Source organism: Hypanus sabinus, chromosome 8, assembly GCF_030144855.1.
Source record: "Hypanus sabinus isolate sHypSab1 chromosome 8, sHypSab1.hap1, whole genome shotgun sequence".
Taxonomy (NCBI): Eukaryota; Metazoa; Chordata; class Chondrichthyes; order Myliobatiformes; family Dasyatidae; genus Hypanus; species Hypanus sabinus.
Window position 1 is genome coordinate 28,282,110 of NC_082713.1, and position 18,573 is coordinate 28,300,682.

The 18,573-nt window shown below is 38.3% G+C and overlaps 1 protein-coding gene and 1 long non-coding RNA gene across 3 annotated transcripts in view; one reads left to right on the forward strand and one right to left on the reverse strand.

The window, feature by feature from the left end:
• LOC132398000 (nuclear protein AMMECR1-like) overlaps window positions 1–14,308 on the reverse strand; it is an 87,641-nt gene extending 73,333 nt beyond the window's left edge. Inside the window, exon 1 of one of the 2 annotated variants that reach the window (XM_059976874.1) lies at window positions 13,979–14,308. In XM_059976874.1, the coding sequence (XP_059832857.1) occupies window positions 13,979–14,271 (293 nt within the window). In that variant the 5' untranslated portion in view covers window positions 14,272–14,308. The remainder of the gene's footprint in view (window positions 1–13,978) is intronic. The other variant, XM_059976875.1, reaches the window with a different exon arrangement.
• Window positions 14,309–14,312: 4 nt separating this feature from the next.
• LOC132398001 (uncharacterized) overlaps window positions 14,313–18,573 on the forward strand; it is a 95,913-nt gene continuing 91,652 nt past the window's right edge. The window contains exon 1 of the long non-coding RNA XR_009513503.1: window positions 14,313–14,545. This is a non-coding gene — a long non-coding RNA (uncharacterized LOC132398001). The remainder of the gene's footprint in view (window positions 14,546–18,573) is intronic.

Consider the following 18,573-nt stretch of genomic DNA (forward strand, 5'->3'; position numbering starts at 1 on the left):
TAGGAAGATTCAGTCGCTAGGTATGAGGCAGTAAATTGGATTAGACATTGGCTCAATGGGATAAGCCAGACAATGGTAGTGGAGGATTGCTTCTCTGAGTGGAGGCATGTGACTAGTGGTGTGCCACAGGGATCAGTGCTGGGTCCATTGTTATTTGTCATCTATATCAATGATCTGGATGATAATGTGGTAAATTGGATCAGCAAATTTGCTGATGATACAAAGATTGGAGGTGTAGTGGACAGTGAGGAAGGTTTTCAAAACTTGCAGAGGGATTTGGACTAGCTGGAAAAATGGGCTGAAAAATGGCAGATTGAGTTTAATACAGACAAGTGTATTGCACTTTGGAAGGACAAACCAAGGTAGAACATACAAGGTAAATGGTAGGGAACTGAGGAGTACAGTAGAACAGAGGGATCAGGGAATACAGATATAAGATTCCCTAAAATTGGCGTCACAGGTAGATAGGGTAGTAAAGAGAGCTTTTGGTACTTTGGCCTTTATAAATCAAAGTATTGAGTATAAGAGTTGGAATGTAATGGTGAGGTTGTACAAGGCATTGGTGAGGCCAAATTTGGAGTATCGCGTGCAGTTTTGGTCACCGAATTACAGTAAGGATATTAATAAGGTTGAAAGAGTGCAGAGAAGGTTTACAAGGGTGTTGCCGGGACTTAAGAAACTGAGTTACAGAGAAAGGCTGAACAGATTAGGACTTTATTCACTGGAGCATAGAAGAATGAGGGGAGATTTGATAAAGGTATATAAATTTATGATGGGTATAGATAGAGTGAATGCAAGCAAGCTTTTTCCACTTAGGCTACAGGAGAAAAAAACCCCAGAGAACATGAGTTAAAGGTGAAAAGGGAAAAGTTTAAAGGGAACATTAGTGGGGGGGGGGGGGGGCTTCTTCGCACAGAGAGTGGTGGGAGTGTGGAATGAGCTGCCAAATGAAGTGGTAAATGCGGGCTCACTTTTAACATTTAAGAAAAACTTGGACAGGTATATGGATGAGAGGTGTATGGAGGGAGGTGATCTAGATGCAGATCGGTGGGACTAAGCAGAAAAATGGTTCGGCACAGTCAAGAAGGGCCAAAAGGCCTGTTTCTGTGCTGTAATGTTCTATGGTTCCATAATGCCTTTGTTATTTTCCATATGAGCTCAATATATATTTCATCCATCTATTGCATGCTAAAAGATCAAGTTTAGTTGTCATTCAACATACACGTGCATCAGGCCAAACAAAACTGTGTTCTTCTGGGGCCCAGGTGCAAAATAGTTCCAAAAGTCACACGGCACACGTAGCCCATAGCTACAACAGCAAAAAAATAAAATAAATATAGAGCCCAAGTCCCTGAGTGTCATGGCCTGCAGACTGATGGCGCATGCTTGTTTTCTTAGAGCCAAGTTTCTGCAAGAACAGCGCACAGCTGTCCTCATCCTGCACTAGTGCGACTGCAGACGAACACTATCCAATCTGTCTTTCACCAAGCGAACATTGGTGGGCAGCATAAACGAGAGGGGCCAGCCCTCAACCAAGCACAGAATCCAGCAGCACACAGCCAGCTCCAGCATCTGCTTCACTTAGAGACCCAAGCATGACCACCTAGTCCACAGCAAAACCAAAGCCATGCAGCTCCCCCACAGCTGGTCTCGTCAATAAACCAGTGAATCAGATTTGCAGTATTCTACATTATTAATGTCCAACAGGATCCTGCAATCACAACAAAAACATCCAAGACAAACACCCATACCGTCTGTCGGATCACAGACTGCCTCTGACCAGTCTTCCCTGGGTGGCTGAAGCAGGTGTTAAAAGTGGTGTGCAACAAATTCAACTCCAGTTATCAAGCTGCTCATTAAAGGGGTAGGCCTACAATATTCTTCTTATCCAGCAGTGTCTTGCAAGAAAGACAAAAGTAAGAATAATCACACCTTTGTCTGGACCCAGACAGGCCAATGAATCCGAGCACACTGCAACCTTACTGGAAATCCAAAATGCCAAAGCCTTCAGGTTTCCCCTCTTGCAGTGTTCATTCCAAATACATTACTATAGTTATTATAGTTGATGAAGAAAGTAATGTCCTCAACTGTTAATAAGATGCAAAGCATTCGTTACAAGCCCCCATGTGAAAAGCATTGCTGGGTTTTGGCAAATTTAACCTCTCATTTTTGAACAGATAATGGATCACACTTTGTCTCTCAACAAATTAATGTAAGACTGGGAAATAATTTGTTGACAGAATTAAGCAACAGTTCTGACAAACTGAACTAAAAGGTGATCTACAGTTCTTCAAAGATGAAGAACAAAACAGTCAAGACTTCTGCCCTACAGGAGTTTTTTTTTAATAAGTTAATACACAAATCATTCCCCAAAAAGCCCTGATAAACTTCACTGGAACATTAAGAATGATACAGATATATACCTCAAGAACAACTCAGATAAAAAAAAAAACTTTTGCTCGCCAAGCTATAAAAGTTAATATAATTGTGAGTCAATTATTAAACATTACATCTTGAATCAAATAACTTCAAGTTAATCTTGCAGGTATGCTCCAAAAAGATCAACTTAACAAATTAACAAATATATAGATTTAGTATTGCTACGAAGTTTTATTCTTAAGAAATAGTAACATTTTCCCTGCTTTGCATTAAGTTTAGTATTTCTTCAAATTCAATTCTCCATTCGCAAACTGGTTCTAAAAAAAATAACCAGGAGTTTAAAAAAGAAATTAAAATTTAGCACCTGCTCATCATTTTGGGCACCTCAAGTCACATTATTGAACTACATAAGGTGCTTGCATGGGCCATGCTTACAGCGAACAATTTTTAAAACAGAGTCTGTTGCTTGTGCTTGCATTCAAAACAGTAATTTTTGTTACTAGTAGTTGGCGAAGAATAAGTAGCAAGACAATGCAGAACTGTTTTGCTCACTGCAGTTTCAAGCATTCAGCTTTGAGATGCCAGAAACTGGCAGAAGTGAAAAAGAAATTTCATTACTTCAGCAAGTTGGGAACTACAAGCTCCTCCCAGGTTACATTACTGATGTGTCCTAGCTCATCTTATAATGTATCTCAGCATCATGAAGGTAATGACAATCTTGAATGCTGCAGTGAAAAATGAAGATTTGGAGGATGCAATCATTGAAAGCATTGTATGAAGGCAGTCAATTACCTGAATTAGGTGTCTGTGCTGATTTTGTTCATTTACAGTCCAATCTAAAGTACATGGCCGTGCACATTGGATGAATTCTTCCACTGATTATTAGAAACTAATGAAGTTTTATAGTATGGTAGTGGTATTAGTAAAGTTTTAATTTTCCCTATTTTATTTAAACACGATGTTACTCAGTTAAATAGTAATTCGTCTTTTAAAATACCGTTTTAACTACTTCCATTAAACTTGCACTAATAGGGGCAGCAGCTTAACTGGACCACAATACACTGGTCCCAATGCACCCCAATTAATTGGAATCCACTGTAAAGTTGTTTTTTTTAAAAAAAGTAGCAAGCTCAATCTTAATCACTGAAAACTTTCCACTAATGATTTAGTTTTGTAGGAATGGTAATTCCATAATACACAATTTAAAAATAAGAAAAACTCTGCAGGCAAAGAATTAATCTAACACACACCTTCTGGTTTGTATTTATCCACTGTTGTATAGTACAGAGAATTTCAACTCAATTTATCACTTCACTAATATAGATTCCAGATACTTGGCATGCACTGTGCCAAAATGGCACAGTGATGATCAGTTCCAATGAAAAAAAACCACACACAAATCTGTTTAGTGTGGAGTTCGTATGCCACATGTCAGAATCTAGGCCTTTTGCTATTTTTCCCCCTCAAAAAGTGACCCAAAATTCATGGCACAGATGAACAGAATTTTTCCACAATATAGATTAGTCTAAAGCAAAATGCAACAGATGTTTGGATAACAATGCATTAACTAGAATAACTAAAGGCAGCAATAATAAACACCCCATGGTGGTTAGCCAAAGTAAGCTCACCGTAAATCACCCAATCCTACCAGTTAGCATTTACATAACTTAGTTGGTGTTATCCACTATATTCAGTCATTATATTCAAGAAAACCATTCAAGTAATAGTCTATATTTATGAATGCACCAATCTCAATCAGTTGAGGATAGCTATGTGGCTCATGTTTGTGACAAACAAATATAGCTGAGGACACATGCAACATTTTCAATGGTAAGCTTAAAACCAACATCAGCAATTCAGAAGCATTTGACAAAATTATACTTCATTTGCAGACGTGTCAGAAAGCAAAAGATCATGGAAGCAATAAGATTTGGTCTGTCGAAATTAAACCAAAATGCATTTCCATTAAAGAAAAGGTCTGTTTCTTTACGCCAATTTGATGGTTATAATTTTTTCCACTAACTCCAAAATCTGGATTACATGCTGCAGAACTATTGAATAGCAATGTGTATACAAATTGTCATTCAGGTTCTTATTCAGTCATGCTTGCATCTAAAAGGCAATCACATGAACTCAGCAAAAGCAACTTGTACGACTTTGAATTTCACAGAGTCTTATACAGATCTACTGAGATCTTCTGCATTACTTTCTGTAAAATTGTTTAAAACTGGGCTTTTTCACAAATCATATTAATGGCCTTTGGTTTCTACCAATTGTGTCCACTTGGAATTCTGAAATGCTATTAATAATTCTTAACAAATCCACAATAGGCATTAATGGATATATTTTTAAAATCTTTGTTAATAAAACTGACAGGCATAACAAAGATTCTGTAGTTTTAAGTTTTCTCTCCTTTAAAAGCTGGTTAATGAAAAAACTAGCTAAGAGATTAGATGATTAAAATTTGGGCTAATTTATGCCACCTGTCTGGGAGAATGGGGAAGGGGCTTGTTTTGTTTTTCATAAACACAAGAGATTCTGCAGATGTTGGAAATACAGAAAATACTGGAGGAGTTCAGCAAGTCAGGCAGCATCTACAGAAATGAATAAACAATCAACGTTTCAGGCCAAGACCCTATTTTGTGTGTGTGTTGTTTGCTCTGTTGTTGTTGTTGCCGCTGCTACTGTTTGTGTTATTCTTGTGCTGAATACCGTGGGCTACATTGGCACCAGAATCTGTGGCGACAATTGCAGGCTGCCCCTAGTACACCCTTGGGTGCATTGGTTGATAACACAAATGATACACTTCACTGGATGTTTCAATGTACATGTGATAAATCAATCCAAATATGAACTCTGACGCCATTACTATTAAGACAACATTATCGCAATTTCCCATTTTCCCTCTGACAAATTACTATCTATATCTACCTTATCACGACAATCAATTCTCTTTTGCTAAGTTGATAGTAGGGACATGAAAAACTACTTGTTAAAACAAATTTGAACTACAATTCTACACATTTCGGTATCGTGTGTTAAAAACCTCAACTCACAAATACATGTCATAATACAACAGGTGTATGCTCCTTTGGCCCAATACACAAAATGTAAGCTTTAGAAAGCAAATCTAACTATTTTGACAAGTACACTGAGCTATCGTCTAACAGTTTACACTTCTTTGCACATCTGGTTATTAGGGCAAATTATTCCTATTCCAATGTCCATTCATACTTGTTTTGATCATAGTCAAAATGCAAAAAAAAAAGCCAGGAACCATACAAAAGTGTTTTGCACTTTATTTAAAATAAAGAAAATTTCTTGACGCATTTTAAAATGGCAAGATGGTCAAGTGTTTAATTTTGTATTACAAGGGTTCCCAGGTTGACTTACAGAAATAAGACTTCACACAAATTCTCCAATACTCAAAGCAATTTTAAGCTAATAATAACAATAATAAACCTCATTGTATTTTAATGATTAGATAGTCACTATAGTATACATTTTCTCCAATAGTTTTCATATGGTGATAAGTCACCGAAATAAAATTATAGCATGTGCATGTAAAGCAGTAGGATGGAGTAGCTGGAGAAAACAAGCATTTCTGGGGACTTATGGGAAAATTGACTCCGAACAATTCTCAGCATTGAAACTCTTACACCACTCCAGGATTGCCTATATTCAAAGATAGCTTATCATAAACATTTTAAATCAACAAGTCTAGATCACCAGCTTTTAAAGCAGTGAAAACTTAAAACTACGCAGAATCTTTGTTATGCCTGTCAGTTTTATCAACAAAGATTAAAAAATCTAATTCCTGTTTTGTGGATTTGCTTAGAATTATTAATAGCATTTCAGAACTCTTCAAGGGGACACAATTAGTAGAAGCCAATGGCCATTAAAGTGATTTGTGGAAAGGCAAGATTTAAACATCTTTGAAAGGAATGTAGAAGATTAGATATGATATGAAATTCAAAATCATGCAAGTTGCTTTTGCTGATTTCATGTGATTGCTTTATAAATACAAACATGACCCAAGCAAGAACCTCAGATGACAATTTGTATACACACTGCTATTCAATAGTTCAACAGCATATAATCCAGATTTGGGGGTTAGTGAAAAATTCATAACAATCAAATTGGCATGAACAAACGAACATTGACTTTCATGGCAATTATAGTCAAACATTCAATGATTTAATTCCAATGTCTATTTTAATAATTAAACAAATTCAGATTTAAACAACAACTTTTAATTATTAGGGCTGAAACTCTCAGTATACTTATAACCATCTGTGAAAATCTACATCAACACCTCAAGTAAATAGGCACTTCAGAATTTCAAGATTTGGTTGCAATTATGAACCTCATTTGCAGTTGTCCAATCACAGTCCAAAGCTTACAAATTAAGGGATATTTTCTTGTAATCAAAACTTTCAATTCCTATAATAGTCAACTCTTGAAACAAGCTTGCAAAAGTTTTCCACCTTTGCAGTGATACCTTTTCCAATGGTTAATTAAAATATCTATCATGAAGGCTCACATGGTGAGATAAGTTTAGCATGTTTCAATATAACCCATAACTCTGGGAACATTACTGTTCAATACAACTGAGCTAGATAGAATATAAAAACTAAATACCATATATTGGAATTAAGAGAAATATGACTACAATGCAAAGCAGAATCCACAAGCAATTTCAAAAGGTAACTAGATGGTTGCTAAAAAAAGCAAAGCAAGTTGGAGCACTGGTCCTTTGGCAAAAAGTCTAGGGAATTAATAATGGAAAACAAGGAAATGACAGATGTTTTAAACAGGTTAAGACCATGCAAAATACTAAAAAGTAAGAGTAACAGGTGAATTGGTTGCAAATCAGGAATTAGAAGTTGTAAAAGGTATGGTAACCAGAGATGAGATATAGAACATATTGTTGGAGCCAGGGTCCAAATCCGCTGGTGTGGTCGTTGAAACATTGGAAAAATAAAACCAAAGTCACTAGCATCAGGTAAGGTTTAAATCAGGGGTTTCTAACCTTTTTGATACCATGGACCAATACCATTAAGCAAGGGGTACACAGACCCCAAGTTGGGAACCCCGGTTTAAATACAAGTACAGCATTTGCTTTCCCTCCTTCCACACTCACCTCCACAGCTAAAGATAAAGCAGGAATCAGTGCCGGCACCTCAACCTTCCGACACTTACATAGAGTTGCTAAATTTACTGATTACACAAATATATAGGTCAAAATCAAATCTACTAGGCAGGCACAAGGGTGCAAAGAGACTACAAAAGGGACATGGTACATGAACAAAGACTAAAGGATTGTGATATGCCAAGTGTGAAATTGACCACCCTGACAAAGAAAAATATCAAGAATATCATCTAAAAAGTGGGAGACTGCAGTGTTTTGTGTGTACTAGTGTACAATTTTTTCCTATGAAAAATTAAACCTCATTGAAAACTGAGGACTTGCTGCATAGAACATTAAGTTGACTATTTTTATTCTGATTCTTCTGTGGATTTGGCAAGGCTTTCTAGTCCATCTTTGATACAATAGCAGACTTCCCCAAGATCATTCACCATCCACCACTATCTCCTCATCATTAAGATTATAGGAGCAGAATTAGGCCAGTCAACTCATCAAGTCTGCTCCGCTATTTCATCATGGCTGATTTATAATTCTTCTCAACTTCATTCTCCTCATAATTTTTGACATCCTGACTAACCAATAACCTATCAACCTCCACTTTAAATATACCCAGTCTCCACAGCTGGCTGAGGCAATGAATTCCACAGATTCACCCCCATGGCTAAAGAAATTCCTCTTTGTGTTCTAAAGTAACAACTATTAGTCTGTGTGTGCCCTCTGGTCCGAGACTCGGATATAGAAAGCATACTCTCCAGACCCACTTTATTTAGGCCTTTCAATATTTGATAGGCTTCAATGAGATACCCACCATCCTTCTAAACACTAGCAAATAACAAGCTCAGAGCAAACCTACATTAACCCTTTCATCTCCAGAATGACTTGCAAATCTCCTGTACCCTTTCCAAAGCCTGTACAGCTTCCTTGGATATGGGGCACCAAAATGCTCATGGTACTCCAAATGTGGTCTGACAAACACCTTAAAGCCTCAGCATTACATCCTTGTTTTTATATTCTCAGAATGAAGGCTAATATTGCACTTGTATTCCTTATTATCGACTCAACCTGCAGGTTAACTTTTAGGAAAACTTATACCAGAATTTGCAAGTCCCTGTGCAGCTCCAACTTCTGAATTCTCACCCCATTTAGAAAATAGATTGTGCCACTATTCCTCTTACCAAAGTGTTCACTTTACCTACCCTGTATTCCATTAGAAAATTTTTGGTTCATTCTCCCAACCTGTCCAAATCCTGTAGACTCCCTGCTTCCTTAATACTATTTGCAGCTCCATCCAACTGTGTGTCATCTTCACACATTGCCATTAAGCCAATTCTGTCACCCAGATTGTTAGAACAATGTGAAAAGTAGCAGGCCCAAAACCAAACCTGCAGAATACCAATCAACACCCAGTCATTGTGGAGACAACTTCCTTCACCCCAGGATTATGATCCTTTCCTGAGCACGCATCCTACCTATAATTTGCTCCCTAATTTCAAACACCTAACAACACCTCAAGGAACAGACAGTTCCCATTGTCAAACCACTCAAGCAATTATGTAAAACACTACTGACCAACAGACCCAATGATGGTCAACAATCCAGCAATCTCTGGCAGTTGATTCTCAAACTGATAACTCTAATTGTATGTCTGACTAAAGACCTTCCCACATTACCCCTCCCAACAGGTGAGAAGGCAGGTGTATGGGGTTGATTGGGATCTGGGATCAGTCATGATGGAATGGCGAAGCAGACTTGATAGGCTGAATGGCCTAATTCTGCACTTTGTCTTATGGTCTTATCCTTCTTTCCCAGCAATACAGAAACCTTTTCAGGAAGCAGACAAATTCTAGACTGGGGAGTTCTACTCTGCTCCATATTGAACTCCCGAGTTGCTGACTGAAAGATTAGTTTTATTTCTAACATCAAAACATACAGTGAAATGAGTTGTTTGCCTCAACAGAGATGTGCTGGGGGAAGCCTGCAAGTATGCCATACTTCAAGTGCCATACTTCCAGCGCCAACATAGCATGCCCACAGCTTACCAGCACGTACATCTTGGTAATGTGGGAGGAAACCAGAGCACCTGAAGGAAGCCCATGTGATCACAGGTGAATGGACAATTTTCTTACAGACAGTGCCAAGAATTGAATTTTCTGGTGCTGGAAAGCATTAGACTAACCACCATGCTAATGTGCATCCCTCAGTACTATACCCTCAGTGCATCTTATAGACAGCAGATACTGAAATCACAATGCACCAATAATTAAGAGTTGGAAATGTTACAGCCAGTGAAACAAGATGCCCAACTAGGCTTCTTTGCCCTGGAACATACTGAGAATGTGCTAATACACCTGCATTTTTTCTAGTCAAGTGGAGATCAAGAAATCAAACTTATGATGTATGCCTTGAAGTTCTAGACAATCAAGGGGATGACCGATGTGTGGAGTATCCTAGATGTTGATAATAGGACCACTTAAAAAGCTGACAACATCACAGAATGTTATGGAAAAGTGCTCCCACTGCTCAAAGTTTAAAAAAAAACTGCAGTACTGGAAATCAAATGAAACAATGTGCTGGGAACACCCAACAAGTCAGACAGCACCTATATAAAATGAAACAATGCTGCCAGAAATTAGTTGCCTTATAACTTGTTTGGCATTAACCCCAAATCTGAAGGCTAAGCAGGTTTAACTGGGTAAAATATTGGGGGCATAGCAAATGAAACTATTCACTGTGACAAAACACCCCATTTCTAATGTTATATATAGGTTTGTCTTATTCATACACAACACCACATATTCTGAATTGAACTCCACCAGCCATTCCTCAGTCCAGTGGCTCATTTCATCAAGATCTCAATGTAATTAGCCAATCACTTTTTAAACTGTCCACTGTATCACCAAATTCAGTGTCATCCATAATTGTACCAACCCGGCCACCTACATTCACTTCCAAATATTGCATTTGACAAATTCCCATAAACTTTTAGACAACTTGAAGCTGGGTGGTCTTTGCATCCAATCCCAAAACATCATTGCACTTTCTCAACCAAAGGTCTGTTTGGCTTTTCAGAAAGTCGGGTTCTATTCCAAAATAGTTTAAAGCAAGATATTCTGCAACACACAAACACAAAATACTCTGCAGATTCCTGTTTTAATTTATTTTAAACATTTTTCTTTTACTTTCTTGTAGTAATTTTTAAGAGTATCGTTATTATTTCACCACTTAATGGAATACCTTTCCCTAGTTCATCCAAACAATGGACCCGGTACTGATCCCATTAAAATATAGGAGCAGAATTAGGCCAGTCAGCCCATCAAGTCCGCTTTGACATTCCATTATAGCTGATTTATTATCCCTCTCAACCCCATTCCCTTGCCTTATCCTCATAACCTTTGACATCCTATCAACCTCCACTTTAAATATGTGGCACAGTAATGAACAGAGTTCCAGTTTGAAAACACTGCAACAATCTTGTCTCCTACTAGAAAATCAAAGACAAAAAGTGAGATTTTATCTGCTCCACTTCAGAACTGCATTGCAGCTTTTATTTTCTTGTAGATAAAGTTTTTAAAACCAAAATCATTTCAATATTAGTCCACTTCCTTTCACATGCAATTCCTCATAATACTATTCCAGTTATTCTAATCACAACCCACATTTTGAAAGGCTATTTCCACCCGATCATGCCTCAAATCTGCAGAAGTTTTATCCAATCTTTTATTGCTCCAGTTTTACATACTACATTTCTGATATGTTCTTTTTATGCTGCAAATTCATGCTGCTGAACATAATCTGTGACATGTTCCCCCCAGTACTGAGTCCATCAAAAATAAAACACCCTCCCCTCCATAGACCATCTATACTTTGTTAACTCAGTATAACAAGCAACATAACTAAAGACCCCTTCCACAGTAGCCATTCTTTACCTGCCCCCCCCCCCCCACCAGCCTTGCTACCAGGCAGAAGATACAGCAGCCCATTGAGTATGGACCATCAGACTCAAGAACAGCTTGTATCCTGCTGCAACAGACTATTGCATGGACCTCTTGTACAATAAGATGAACTCTTCGCCCATCAACTAACTTTATCTGACCTTGTACATCGTTATCTGTCTGCACTTCCTCAGTTATAGTTGCATTATATTCTGTCGTTGCTTTTCTCTTGTCTAATCTCAAGATGCAGATGTAATAAAATCATCTTTATAGATGGCATGCAAAGTTTGCCCTGCCCCTCAATACTTGCAATAATAGAACTGGTTTTATTATCATGATCTCAGTTTGCAAATATTAATTGTATATTTTATCCATACCTTCATAGAATGATATCTTTGGCATATAGTGCACACCAATTCTACGCATGCACAAGGAAAATATACACCTTACTAGAAAGCAGTAGCACCCATTCAAGATCAAAGTAAGCATTCCTCCTACAGACAACTTCTTGTCCTTGCACTATACGATGCAAGAAGTTGTACAGCCATAACTGATCCTGGACCAGACACTCTACCATGTACCCAAGGTTCAATGATGCTGAAAATTAAAGCTCACTTTTTAAACAATCTGCTCAAAATACAATACTGGCTTAAACTTACCTGGAAGTTCAATGTCACAAAGTATGCATCATGAACCTTAAAATTCGGTTACAGTTTCCTGCTTATGAAATCAAAGTTTATCTGGGGGAGGGGGGGGGGTCTATAAACACTCAACTTATAATGAGCATTGGAAGCAATGTATAATTAAAAGGGTAAGGAACTGACATTAGGATCACATCTCCAGAGCAAATTGTGCACAGGGCAAAAAGCAAAATATAAAGAAACTGGAATAATTTAGTCATAAAGGAATTTCAATTCATGTTTAATTCTGATCATGTGTAAAATCGGCACTCTTAAAACAAGATCAACTATTTCATGAAGAGTAATTTAACAATTAAACATAAGAAACAAGAGTAGGTGTAGGCCATCTGGTCTGTGGAGCCCACTCCACCATTCTGGCAAAGGACTCAGTTCCACCTACCTGCCTTTTCTCCATAATCCTCAATTACCCCACTACGCAAAAATCTATCCAAACTTGTCTTAAATACATTTGCTGAGGTAGCCTCCACTGCTTCATTGGGCAGAGAATTCTACATAAGTGTAATTTAACACTTTATTCACAAAAGAAGCACCTGAGTAACTGATCTTCAGCTCCAACATGACGCATATCATTGAGAGAAGAAAAAAAAATCACATATCCTTCCCGAACAGCAAATAATTGCCAAGTCATTCACTTTTACACATTAGGATACTTATCAATACGCTTGTAAACTTCACGTTAGGCAGGACAAGTAAACAGTTTGTAAGTACTGTTCATTTTTCTTCTTTCATATCATTAAAATATAATCTATTCGATAATAATAACCTGCATTTCAAACATCAAGATCACTCCAGAGCAACAGGACATTACGACCTTAGCACAAAGCAACCGTCTTAAAATCAGTTGTGTCTTGTTCAGTAGATATCAAAATATCATTACGAAATCTAAACAACTGTCAAAATTGCGCTCATTTACGCCTGTAAGTGTAATCAGACAACCCGATTTCAACAACAGGGCAACTTTTAAAAAAATCGTAAATCAACACAAATAATGGCGATTTCTTAAATTAGAAAAAAACAGCATAATCAATATTCCACTCTAAAAATTCCTGGAACATAACCTGGCTTGTGAAAATTGATCAATGAAAGATTACACGTCGCTGGAGTTCAATAAAGTAACTAAAAACCACACTGGTTCATTTTAACTAATTCTGCAATTTTTCTTTATTTACCGAAACCAGATTTGTAACAGTGACAAAAGCTAAAACTGCAAGTCTGTAAAGTGATATTACTCAACGGGAATAGACACCATAATGCAGAATGGTTTCGGAGTTTCCTTGGGGAAAGCAACAAAACAAAAAGAAAATTCACTGGCCGGACAACTGTGGATCTCACTTCACTCCGCAAAGCTTTCATTGGAAAAGCAATTAGAAAAGAATAATATCTGCATTTTAAATACTGGTGAAAGTCACTTGGTAACATCCCCTTTTGGAAGACTCAGACTAAAATCTCCCATAAGTTAATCCGTATGGATACAAAAAAAAGTGTCCCGTCAAAACTAAACTCGAGGCTATAGATTAAAAAGTTGCAAGGACGTTCAGAATCGAATGGCAAGTTTGACAAACTTGGGCAAAAATGCACGGATTCTGCGAGTTGCTTCCTTTGTTTGTGAAGTTCACATACACAAAAAAACGCATGAAAATGAGAATGAATCGGGTTACTTAACTACTTGTTACAGATCAACCACAGCGAACAAATCAAAGCTCCGCTGAATTTATTGTTAAAATAATGCAAATACCGAGAGCCGAAAGACAATGCAGCCTTGATTGGGAGCAGCTCCGGAGCCATGCGCCGGCAGTGCCAGGAGTTTGGGTACTTACTATGGGTCGTTGGTGAATCGTGGGCTCCGGGGCGGCTGATATCCGTACAGATGGCAATACAGGACGTCGAAGCAGAAGCAGCACATCTCCGAGTTGACCACCATGCTCCTGCCGCCGGGGCAGCCGCTGAAGCCGTTGGAGCGGCTCACTTCCTTGCAGTGGTTCTCGTTGGAGTTGTTGGACGAGGTGGAAGAGGACGAGCAACTCGACAGTTTCTGCTTCTTCACTCCACAGCACCCCGCCGCCATCTTGGAATCCGCCGGCGCTTCCGCGAAGCCTCGCTTTCTACCCATACTCCTCCGAGGTTACGGCGGGGGAGGGGGGAGTGGGAGCGGGAGCGGGAGGTGGGAAGCGCTTCGAGATCCTGGAAGGGGAAAGGGAAATAAAGAGAGCATCAGTGGATCCACTCGGCGCGAGCGGTGGCTAGACAGGTCCTGACAGGACGTACACTCGCATCTGATAGGCCCGGCGCTTGCACCGCTCTCATTGCTGTGGCAACGGGGGGGGGCTTCGGCCCAACCCACGGAAGGCGAAAAGCCAGGGAATCGCCGACCCTGCGGCCTTTCTGTGAGTGACCTGGTGGTGTTTATTTCCCTACTTCCAATGCTTGTAAATAGATAGGAAGAGGTTTTGTTTAAGAACAGCGGAAAAATTACAAACCGTAAACCTGTTCTGTCACCTTCATCAAACTATCAGACTCCGACCTGGAGTACGATACAGCCAGGTGATTGTCACATGAGGCCCAAGCACAGTGGTGACAGTGGACTTCAGTCGGGACACAAGACACTGAAATTGCCAGCGGGTCAGCTAAAATAGGACCCGTGCTTCCCTCGAACACGAGATCATGGGTCAAGTGAAAAACAAAACAGGCGATAAAGTTTTGGTAGAGGAAGAAAAGCTGTCGTGCTCACAAGAGCTGCAGGGCTAGCAAGTTTCAATAAAATATCGAGTAGAGATTTAAATAGATAAAAAGTATTGATTGATTTGTCTTTAGGGATTCGACTCCCCCTCATGCATACGTACAAAAACACACAAAACTTGAAAGTCCGTTAAAATACTGTGTGCTGTTTTCATGTTTCAGAAACCAGAACTCTTACTCTCATTAGGTTTGCAGGGAACCAACTAAAGAGCACGTGCCGGGATGAGCTACAGTACCAAAGTAGATCTAATTCACACTTACTACAACTCAGTTGCTGAAATGAGGCATAGTAAGTCGAAGGAATGTTAATGACTACAGGGAAAAAAAATTTTAAAAGTGTCTCGGCAGATTAAAACATTTGTAAGTCAATAAAGTAAGGCAAAATAGGTTAGCCGCAACAAACAGAAATTTCCAGTAAGTTATTTTGATACAAGGCCAGATGCTAGCCAATGCATGAACAACTAGGACTCAGCAAATAACGATAAAATAATTTTCTTTGAACTTGCACTATTCGCAGCTATCCAGTATGATGTCATTGAAAACATTTAAAGGACTTTTTAAAGCTTTTACACGTATGTTTTATAGATTGCAAAGAGAAAATAATTATTACTATATAGGTAATATGCTTATAAGAGTAAGCATAAAAGTTATTCACAATCTGACTCACATTGAGGGTGAAATAAACTACCCTGAGTCAACAGCAATGTAAATAGTATCAAGTGACATTGAAGTGCTTTTTCAGAGAGAAGAGTTGACAGAAGACATTGGAGCAGAATTAGGCCATTCACCTGATTGAGTCAGCTCCACCTTTCCATCGCAGCTGATTTATTATCCGTCTCCATTCCATTTCTCCTGCCTTCTCTTCATGACCTTTGACACCTTTAGTAATCAGGAACTTATCAACCTCCACTTTAAATATACCCAACGGCTTGCCCTCCACAGCCATCTGTAGCAATGAATTTCTCAGATTCACCCCTCATGCTCTGGCTAAAGAAATTGCTCTTCATCTCTCTTCAGGGATGTCCTTGTATTCTGAGACTGTGCCCTCTGCCCTTAGAGTCCCGCACTGTAGGAAACATTCTCTACACATCCACTCTGTCCAGGTCTTTCAAAACTTGTTAGATTTCAATGAAATCCCACCCCCAATTCTTCTAAACTCCAGTGAGCACAGATCCAGATCCAGAGCCATCAAATGCTCTTCATACATTAACCCTTTCATTCCCAGGATAATTGAGATATATGGTAATATGCTAGGAAGCAGGACATTGTTTCATTTAGAAGCTAAGGGACTCATGTTTTTTTTCCCCTAAAGATGGTATATTCTGATGCAGAGGAATTAGTGCAAGTTGTTCCAATAAGCATAAATTAAGCATATGTTTTACTTCTTTCAATTATTGTGATAGGAAAAACAGAAGTTTAATTATCTGTGGTCAGAAATGATGAAGAAAATACATATTTCACAGTTTTATATAAAAATTGCATTATAGAACTTATTGGTATCTACAGGACACTAATTTTAAGGAAAAATAATTCCACTGACCCAATAAAAGGAAAGTGGGAATTCTCTTACTGAGTGTTTATACTGGTATTGAAAAGTATCAGTGTAAAGGCATTTAACTAGGAGGTAAAGGTAGAAACAAGATAAAGTAGTGATCATACGTACTCAAACAAGATAAGAGAGAAACCAATTGTATAAACTGGGAATAGCTAGAACTAGAGATTGAGGGTGTAATAAAAAGGCAAAAACAATCTTAAAACTTTCAATCACAACTAAAATATAATTTTAGGTAAAACGTAGGTGAAACAGGACTTATTTGCTGATGAATGCAGCATTGTTAAAGCTGTTGCTTTTATCCATATACCATCAGCTAAGATATGAACTTAGAACACAAAGTAGAACATTTGAATAAATCGTAATAGGGTTTCTAATTGTAATTTCCAAGGTAGTTAAATGTGTATCATCCAATTGTTCTTTTCTCAAGGAAAACCATTCTGTTTCAATTTTAGGAACATTGTGTGATTTGCTGTAGCACATTGCAGTGGTATCATATACAAAAATAAATCACCCTGTTAAATGCTAATAATAAATTGTTTAAAATGCCTGAGAAATTCTACTGTATTGAAAGAATGTTTTATCTCTACATCCGGTTTAGTTTGATTTCAATTAAGAGTAAGAACGTGCCTCAAAGACTCTAACAATGCTTGTCAGTTGTGATGTTAATATCTCATTTTAATCTATTCCTATAAAATAACTAAATAAGAGAATCATGTTTTCTAAATACTACAGATCCAGCGGTTTGTTTATTTTCCCTCCTAGCAAACGTGGTCAAGACTGATAAGGAAAGGAGTCCTAAATCTGACAGCTTTTCAGCTCAACGATGCTGTGCCACCCAATAATACAGCACAGTAACAGTCCCTTCCAGTCCAACGAGCCCATGCCACCCAATTACACCAGTGCAACCAATTAACCTATTAACACCTATGTCTTGGGAATGTGTGCAGAAATCCACATGACCATGGGGAGAGTGCACAAACTCCTTACAGATGGCAGCAAAATTGAACCCAGGTTACTGGTTTTGTAATAGCATTATGCTAACCGCTATTCTAATTTGTCTCCATAATCTCAACTTGATTAATACAAAGGACATCAGAACATAACTCAAATTAATTAAGTTGTTCTTCCTAACCACTCAATTTAAATAGTTAACTGTATGTTTCAGAAACTTAAGAAATAGCTTCTTTCATACTTTCAACGAGTCCAAAACTGCTTAATAGTTAGTGAAGGGATTTTGAAATATAGTTACTTTCCTACATCAAGCATCAACAAGGTAATAACTAGGTAATTGTTTAGTGATCCCATGAAGGAAGCTGATAGGCAGACTGAAGCTACTGTTTATCTAGCCCAGGGGTTCCCAACCTTTTTTATGTCATGGACCCCAGGTTCGGAACCCCTAGCTCTTAGTCTAGCTCCTTCCACACATTCAAGAGATGGCAATTCATATTTACAAAGATGTAAAATACATCTTCACATCTTTACAATGTGTCAATGTTTTACACATTGAGCATGGTAAGTGCATGGGACACATCAGGAGTGGTGGTAGAGGCAGATGCATTACGGACATTTAAAAGACTCTTAGAAAAAGCACATACATGAATGAAATTTGAGAGTTGTGTGGGAAGGAAGGTTAGTTCGATCTTGGATTAGACTGAGGTTGGCATGAAAACAACATTGTGGGCCAAATTGTACATAATGAATATTTTTATATTCTATCGCTGAGCAACAGTGAACCATCTGATTGGGAACCAGTTGACTTGATCAGCATTTCTGATCTGGCAATTATTCACAATTGCACTTAATTAAAAAAAGGGCCTATACTGTTCTGTGTTCTATGTTCTAAGAGCAAAAATGGACAAGCTACCTAGCAACAACCTCAGAAATGGATATGGTGAAGATTAAGGCACTCCCAATCTTTTAAACCATGTAAAATCCTTATACGGACATGTGTATTGGAAGAGCAGTCTCAAGGAATGACCCAACTACCAGCCTAATACATGCATCTTCACAGATTCAATATCCCAGACCCCACTTTAAGCATCTCTATCACACTGGTGGTCTTACTAAACCCAGGGCATTTTGGGCCCAGAACTCATAACATGGAGTGCTGTCATAGGAAAT